General features: G+C 35.0%; 1 protein-coding gene across 1 annotated transcript in view; it reads left to right on the top strand.

Moving 5' to 3' along the window:
- PLXDC2 (plexin domain containing 2) overlaps window positions 1-7,939 on the top strand; it is a 106,367-nt gene extending 98,428 nt beyond the window's left edge. Inside the window, exon 9 of the mRNA XM_023735059.1 lies at window positions 7,808-7,939. Coding sequence (XP_023590827.1) covers window positions 7,808-7,833 — 26 coding nt within the window. The 3' untranslated portion in view covers window positions 7,834-7,939. The remainder of the gene's footprint in view (window positions 1-7,807) is intronic.
- Window positions 7,940-9,052: the final 1,113 nt, after the last annotated feature.

Genomic DNA, 9,052 nt, shown 5'->3' with positions numbered 1-9,052 from the left:
ATATATAATTTATATATATAATTTACATAAGTAAAATTTATATATAAAACTTACATAGGTAAAATTTATATATATAAAACTATATCTATAGCTTTAGATTTCATATCAGTCCATCTGAAAGAGAAGCTGCTTAGCCTCTTCATAAATATCATTTGCCCTTTGTCTTGCATCTGTAATTCTAGTGTTTTTTGGTTTTTTTTTTTTTTTTCCATTTCTTACTCATTATTGTATTGATGTAGTAAGTGGATTGCTTTACAGATGATCATTTGCAAAACATATTAGTAAGCAATAAATTAAAAATCTTAGAGTTTGAAGGGACCTTCCCGATCCCCTAGTCTTGGATTGCCAAGAGCAGAATTTTAATTAATGTTATGTGAACGGAAGTCCTAATGTTGCCATTACCTCATTTCAAGGGAGGGGTGGGGTATGAGGTGAGTGAAGTGGGGGAGGGTTCCCCTAGAGATTTCTACTGTATTTGTTACATTAAATTCTTAGTCTGTTGGTGGTTACATGTGTATTTGCTGTATTATTCTCTATTTTTTCTTTATGCCTAAAATATTGTATAGTGCTACAGAAAAAAAAAAAGATCACTGTGATCAAATCAATGTGAGATACTCTGGATAAAAGAAAATCAAAGAAGTTTCATGGCTGAAGAAGTATTCAAAGCCTTTATTGTTCATTTATTCATTTATTCCCGTTGAATGCCAACTAACTGCAAGACATTGCTGCAGGCTCATAGCTATAGTAGTGCACCAGGCTTAGACAGATTCCCTGCTTTCAGGGAACATGCATTCTAAAGACTCTTCTAGATGGTGATAAGGATTTAGTGTCTGGTATTTCTCCATTATTTAGTCATAAAACATTTTTATCAGTAGCATCTTTTGAGCCGAATGTTCTATGGAATGCACTTTGGGAAAATCCTAAGTTTTGTTTAATACAGTAAGGACTCATGAAACTTGAAGATTTTGTCAAAACAGTGTTTTAGAACCACCTTATGATGCTGTAAAATCAACTTAAATAAATTTCAAGATTTAAATTTAGGAATTTTTTTTTTTTTGGTTTTGCATGCTGAAAAAAAATCTACAGCTGGATTTTCAGATAATATTTCTATAATTGACAGGCAGCAGGTAGTCATCAGAATTCCAAAATAGCACAGTAAGACTTCAAATACATCAATAAGATTTCAACCGTGAGCTCTTTTCATGTATAAGGTATTTTATAAAGCACTTTTCCTAAAAACATTCAAAATGCATTTAGAACAGACAGTGTTAGGATAAATGTTTTTTGAAAAGGGTACTTAAGGGAAATCATGTATTGTTTTTTTACCGTATCTTCATAAAGATAGTATGTTATCAGTGCTTTTTATTTTATCAGGATGCAGGAAAAATAGTGAATTTAAATCTAACTTCATCAGTTAATTAAGCATGCTGAGAATGAAGTTCAGAATTGTGCTCCTCCTCCAGCTTAGCATTTTTGCAAGATTGAAGTAATAATCAAAAAGTATAACTAATTTAATTGTTTTCTAATATTTATTGAGAATGGCTTTTTAAAAAGATACAAGCTATTTAATTTTTGTAAATTGTTATATATTGTCACAAGACTTTAGCATGTTTATTTCGATTTAATTTCTTAATGTAATTGGATGTTCTTAAAAACATCGAATTTAGAGGGCTATACTATTCTAGTCATAAGGGGAACATTTTCAAAATAATCAACATGGAACTGGAAACCAACAATCCTGCCTTTACATATATAATCTCTTTTAGGTATTGGATTACCTCAGCCCTGAGTTTTTCTGTAAAATTCCTATGAATTAAAGTAGTTGATTTTCTTAGTGGAATCCACAGCCAACATGATTATGCATTCACTTTCCAGATTTTTCTTCATCTTTGATATGAAAGCATAAAATATTTCTGAGCAGCTGGGCACCAAAGCCACACAACAGGGTTTCTCGTTCACAGGACCCAAACTGAGCCACAGTCTGCTAAGTCACTCTTGATGAATCTTCCACTGTGCAATGAGTTTCCTGATACGTTTAGATTAGATCTAGGTAAGGCCTCCTGAAGTTTCAGAATATTTTTGTGATTGAGGAAGCTTTATTAGCCATTAAGTTTGAGTGAAAATTCTAAGCTATCGAAATAATTTGGAGAAAAGAACCTGAAAAATATAACCAAAAGGGATGATATCTAACCCATGCAGCCTCCCTTAACAAAATATAGCATTAATTGGCCATTGTAAATGACTGAACACAAAAACTCAGAAGTTCCAATATAAAGACCACATTTTATCTCTAACTGAAATATGCTGGTTGCATATTCGTAATAGTAAGTTAAAAGTAATGTATAATTGTAATCAAATAGAATACCTATCCCTTATTTGTATGGACAAGATAAGAAGAAGAAGAAGAATTACTAAGCGCTTACTGTGTGCCAAGTACTATTCTAAATAAGGTACATATATTAACTCATTTCATTCATACAACACCCCTGTGAGTTGGTCTATTGTATAGATGAGGAAACTGAGGCATAGAAAGTTTAGGTTAACTGTTAGTATGTGGCAGAGCTGGGAAGTGAATCTATTACCCTTGATGCAGATTCCAAGCCCTTCACAACTTCACAGTATTACAGCTCTATAGTACAGGCCTTTTACAATCAAAATTTACTTGGTAAATGCCCCTATAAGCTGTTTACATACAGCTACTGTCTTAGGTATCTCGTGCTGCTATAACAGAAATACCACAGGTGGATGGCTTTAACAAACAGAAGTTTATTCTCTCACAGTTTAAGAGGCTAGAAGTCCAAATTCAGGGTGCCAGCTCCAGAGAAAGGCTTTCTGTCTCTGTCAGCTCTGGAGGAAAGTCTTTGTCATCAATCTTCTGGTCTAGGGGCTTCTCAGCACAGGGACTCTGTGTCCAAAAGACACACTCCATTCCTGGCCCTTGCTTGGTGGTAATGAGGTCCCTATCTCTCGTTTGCTTCTTTCTCCTTTAATCTCTGGGAAGATAAAAACTGATGCAGACCATGCCCCAGGGAAACTCCCCTTACATGGAATGAGAGCTGTGACCTGAGTAAGGATGTTGCATCCCACCCTAATCCTCTTTAACATAACCTAATCTTGCCTCATTGACTATAGGCAGAGATTAGGATTTGCAACACACAGGAAAATTACCTCAGATCCCAAAATGGAGGACAACCACATAATACTAGGAATCATGGCCTAGCCAAGCTGACACATATTTTGGGAGAGCACTGTTCAATCTGTAACAGCCACTATTTTCTTTTTCTGTAACCACTGACTACACTTATATGTTTGAAAATGAAATTTCCTATTTCCATGTAGTTATGCTTTAGTTTGCATTTTAGCCTTTCTATGAAAAATTCCAGTGCTTAGTTCCCCTGAATAATTGAGTGGTGTCAGAATCACTGGCATATGACCTAACGACAGGCCTACTCTGAAGTTTATGTTCAAAATCTAATTTAAACTTCTTTCAGTCCTTTTGGTTTCTCTAGAAATTCACATGTAATTCACCAGTAAGGGGTACAAAGAATGTATTCTTTGATTATACATTTCTGTGCATAATGGTTATATCCATTTAAGGCTACATCTTCTTTTAGCTTTTCAAATTCCAGCAAAAGCTGATTAGAAGAGTTACATTTTTAAGTAATAACTTAGCTATATATTTTAACAGGTACAACTATTAAATGCTTTCTTTGGCATTTGATTAGGTTGCTGCTAAATGTCATTTACCACCTAAACAGGAATGTAAATGTCTTCAAGATGCAAACTGGATGAAATTATATCCAGGGCTGAGAAGAGGTTTTTAAGTTGAATCAATGACAAGGTCTTTTAATTGAGAAGAAAAGTCTTCAACTATTTTTAACTCAATTTAGCAAATTGAATTGTGTCACTCTGCTGCGCTGCAGGTGTTAAAATTATTTTGGGATCTAAAATTCTGTGATTTGATTTCATTATTCTAAAAGTTGTTGTTTGAGATTTATCAAAGTGCCCAAATTGCTTTCCCTCTTAGTTCTTTAAAAGGTTCTTTCTTTTGATAGTCAAGTTCCTTCTAAAAAATATTTGAATATAAGTTCTTAATTGCTAATAATATTTAAAATTATCACCACTCTAAGACAAGCATTATGTATTATGCGGCTGGTACTGTGTTTGTCATTTCTTTTTATTGATAGACATTTTTACTAAACCTAGACTCTGAAAGGCAGCATTCTCAAGTCTCAAGGTGCAGTCTCCATAATAGAGGCACTGAAATTGCTAATAAAGACATTAAGCAGTTTGCCAAACATGGCTAAGTTAATTCAGAGGCACATATTTGCAAAGTGATTGATTTCCAAGAACTAATACATATATACTTTGAATAAACTATGATGGAATGATGATCTAAATTCTAATTCTGTTTTGTTCAGAGTTTCCTATTTCTGTACATATCACAAGACTTTTCATCCAAAGATAAAATGTTAGAATATTAGTCTGACTTTTTTAGTGGGATCCTTCTAAGGTTGTGATTTTATTACCTAGTCTAAAGTGACAGATCAAGTGTCTAGTGTTTCATTTATCATTCTGTCAAATTATTTTTACCTTTCATATATAAATCATTAAAGTAACACATCTTTTAGTTTTTTTTTCTACCTTCCCTTGCTAGTTTTTTGTTTTTTTTTCCCATCTCTTCTTTCATGTAGCTCATAGTCTTGTAAGCAAAGGGAAACTATTATTTCCTTTTGACAGGCTATTGAATATCTTATCACTTTCTATTTCTAAAACTGTAAAATATCTTAACATTTAGTTTTATCTTTTGCTTTGTTTGGCTACTTTTCATGGTAGCATTAACTCTATTCTACGTATCTAGGTACTATAATAATGTTATGAATTTAATTGTGTCCCCAAAAAATGTGTGTTGTAAATCCTAACTTCTATGCCTGTGGTTATAATCCCCTTAAGGAATGGGTTGTCTTTGTTATGTTAATGAGACAGGATTAGTATAGGGCCCATCTTGAGTCAATCTCTGTTGAGATACAAAAGAAATTAGACAAGCAAGTGAAAGAAGCAGAGACGGGCGAAGAGGGATGCCAAGCCACATGAAGAACATGAAGAACACCCAGGAGCAGAAGCTAAGAAGAAACAAGGACATTCCTCCAGAGCCTACAGAGAGAGAAAGCCTTCCCCTAGAGCCGGCACCTTGAATTCAGATTTCTAGCCTCATAAACTGTAAGAAAATAAATTTCTGTTTGTTAAAGCCACCCACTAGTGGTATTTCTGTTTTAGCAGCACTAGAAAACTAATACAGAATTTAGTACCAGAAGAGTGAGGTGCTACTCTAACAGATACCTAAAATGTGGAAGCAGTTTTGGAATTGGGTAATAGGTAGAGGCTGGAAGAGTTTTAAGGTGCCTAATAGTAAAAGCCTAGCTTGCCTTGAAGAGACTGTTGGTAGAATTATGGACATCAAATGCAATTTTGGTGAGGGCTCAGAAGGAAATGAGGAGAACTATAGAGAAAGTATTGTCTTAGAGAATACATATGGCGCCAGCAACAGAATGTTCCTAGAAATGTGGACGTTAAAAGTGCTTATGTTGAGGCTTTAAAAGAAAGTGATGAACATGTGATTGGACAGTGGAGGAAGGGTGATACTTTTCATGCAGCAGCAAAGAACCTGACTCAGTTGTGTTCAGTTGTTTAGTGGAAATAGAACTTGTAAGTGATGAACTTTGATAACTGGCTGATGAGATTTCAGTGAAAATTTCTTATGCTTTAGAATTTTTAAAAATATTTTCTCTTAAATTAAGGACTTTCCTCTTTTAATTTTGTCCTCAGTAGTGGTTCTCAGCTTTCTTAGTACATTGGAATAACCTGGTCATTCCATCCTAGTTTGATTATTCCAGCCTGTAAGAATTCCAATGCCTAGAAGAGGTGATGCTTGATCTGAGTTTTGAAGTATGGGTAGGATTTGTGTGGAAAAGTGATAAAAGGAAGAATAGATAGAAGGAAGGCAGAGGTTCAGAAGCATAAAACAGTAATATAGATCTGGGTAACTCTAAAGTCTTGCCACATTTTATTTAGCTGGGATGAAGCTATACATATAGGCAGTGAGGCTGAGAGGTAAGTAGGGGCTTTGGCATTAAAGGCCTTCTATGCCATACAAGGGAGCTTGAACTTTATCCTAAAGACATGGTGTCATGGATTGAATTGTGTCCCCCCAAAATATCTGTCAGCTTGGCTAGATCATGATTCCCAGTATTGTATGATTTCTGCCATTTTATTATCTGATGTGATTTCCTTATGTGTTGTAAATGCTATCACTATCATGTAGTAAAATGGATTAGTGGAAGTTATGTTAATGAGGTCTACAAGATTAGGTAGTGTCTTAAGCCAATCTCTTTTGAGATATAAAAGAGAGAAGCAAGCAGAGAGACATGGGGACCTAATACCACCAAGAAAGCAGTGCGGGAGCAGAGTGCGTCCTCTGGACCTGAGGTTCCTGTGCTGAGATGCTGCCAGACCAAGGGAAGACTGATGCATCACAAGCACCTTTCTCCAGAGCCGACAGAGAAGAGAAAGCCTTCCCCTGGAGTTGATGCCTTAAATTTGGACTTGTAGCCTACTAGACTGTGAGAGAATAAAATTCTCTTTGTTAAAAGCCATCCACTTATGGTATTTCTGTTATAGCAGGGCTAGATGACCAAGACACATGGGGAGCCATTGATTGCATTTAGGCAGGGGAGTATCACGAAAAGTTTTACATGTTTAATAGGTGATTCTTGTAGCACTACAGTTAATGGATATTAGGGAAGTAAGACTGAGGCCAGGAAAACTAGTTCGGAGATGATACTAATAATCCACAGAAAAATTGTGAGGGGCTGAAATAAAGTACCTGGCAATGGGAATAAGGAAAATTTATTTTTTAATGAGGTAGAAGCTACCTAGCTGTTATCTGATTGTATATGTGAGTTATATGATTAAAAAAAAAAAGGTGTGTAAAGTGACTTCCAAGATATGAGTATCTGAAGATGCCATTTAATAGGGATTAAAGGAAGAGGAACAGGTTAGTAGGGAAGGCAATGAATTTAATTTGAGCCTTTTGGCTTTGAAGTACATGTGAGATTTCCAAATGAAAATGTCCAATAGGCAGTTTTCTGTCTGAAATTCATCTGAGAGATATGAGTCTAAATTAATTTTAGACATCATCAGCATATAAATGATAGTAGTAGCGCAGTGATTAAGTGTTTAGCTGCTAACCAAAAGGTCAGCAGTTCGAATCCACCAGCCACTCCTTGGAAACCCTATGGGGCAGTTATGCTCTGTCCTATGGGCTCACAATGAGTTGGAATCAACTCAACGACAATAGGTTTGGTTTGGGTTCGTAGTTATGGGGGTAAATGAGATCATGAAGGGATAGTATAAAAATGAGAAGAGCAGAGGACTAAAGGAGTAACACAACATTTGAGGTTTTGTAAAGAAAACTAAAAAGAGAGTCAAAAACCAGCAAGAAAACCAGAAGAATTTGATATCAGAAAAGCCAAAGAGAAGAAAAATTTCTGGAAGGAAGTAGTAAACAATGTCAATGCTGCAGAGAGGTCAAGTAAAATAAGAACAGAAAAGTGACCATTAGATTAGTCAATAGACAATTGATGACCTCAACAAGACAGTTTCAGTTGCACGATCCCAGACAGAATTTGAGAAGTCTGTGGGCCACAAGGAAATCAAAGTCAATAAGGATAGACTGCTTTTTCTAGAAGCTCGGTGAAAAGGGAACTAGACCTTTTTTGTTGTTGATGATGATGTTGTTTTCTTTCAGGAACAGTTACATGTTATAGGTGTTAGAAGAAAGAACCCATAAAGAAGAAACAGAGTTAAAAGATGGCCAAGAGTGAAGTGAGGTATCTGGGAGTGGGTGGGGTCACTCAGCATGGATGAAGGGAAGTAAGTGATAGGGAGAAGTTGAGGAAGTTTCATCTGAGCCTACCATTTTCTCAGTAAAACAGGAAGCAAAGTAGTATTGTCACAGTGAGTATGGAGAGGTCAAAGTATCCTGGCTAGGAGTGGAGATAAACCATAAAACATTTCTGAAAGGAATGAGAAAGGGAGCCTCCTACTGATGTGTAAAGGACTAGCGGTTATGTTCAGAATCTCAAGTTGGCGGCCATCCCCCAGGTTGTATGACGTCAACACTAAATTTTGTTCATATATACTTGAATCACCAATGCTTATTGCTCATGTAATATGCTAATCCACTTTTAGAAAATTAGAGGAAATGTTGATGGATAGAAAAGATATGCTATTTTTAAAAAGGCATAATGCTTTAAAGAGGATGGTTTAACCTAATTGGTGGTAAATTTAGTTTAATCTTTTCAACAGCTAGGTTTTCGGTGGCTTGCTGTTCCATTAAGACTAATTTTTGCTCTATTTTCATTCAGTAGTGCTCAAATAATACTATGCAAGATTTTTAAGTATCTTGGGTGGTAAAGACAGGGGTTAATTATTTAACACTAATTCATAACAGTGCTGTAAGCTACTGTGACTAAATGTTATTTCATTTATGGTAATGAATTAACAACTTGTTGTATATAATTTCTACCATAAGTTATTTTAACACATGTTAACATTATGTTCAGCAACTACTAAAGAAAAAAATTTAAAAATAGAGCTAAAAATCCACTGGAGAAATTTAATTAGAATCCCAAGAAGTATTCAATTAACTCTACAAGAAGGCAGGAGAGGAGGAACAAAGGATCAAATAACAGATTTACACAGAGCAAGCAAATAGCAAAATGGCTGACCAAATCCAACCATAACAATAATTATACTAAATATAAATAGAATAAATACTATAATTTAAAGAAGAGATTATCAGACTTAAAAAAGCAAGATCCAACTATATGCTGTGTATAAGAAATGAACAAGAAAAGTAAACACATAGAGAAATAAAATATTTCAAAGTAAAAGTAGAAAAATATATACCATGGAATCATAGCCATAAGAAAGCTAGAGTGGCTATATAAATATCAGACTAAGTAGACTTAAAGACAAGGGACATTAACAG

Source organism: Trichechus manatus, unplaced genomic scaffold, assembly GCF_000243295.1.
Source record: "Trichechus manatus latirostris isolate Lorelei unplaced genomic scaffold, TriManLat1.0 scaffold00075, whole genome shotgun sequence".
Classification (NCBI taxonomy): Eukaryota; Metazoa; Chordata; class Mammalia; order Sirenia; family Trichechidae; genus Trichechus; species Trichechus manatus.
This window is presented reverse-complemented; position numbering and strand designations above follow the sequence as displayed.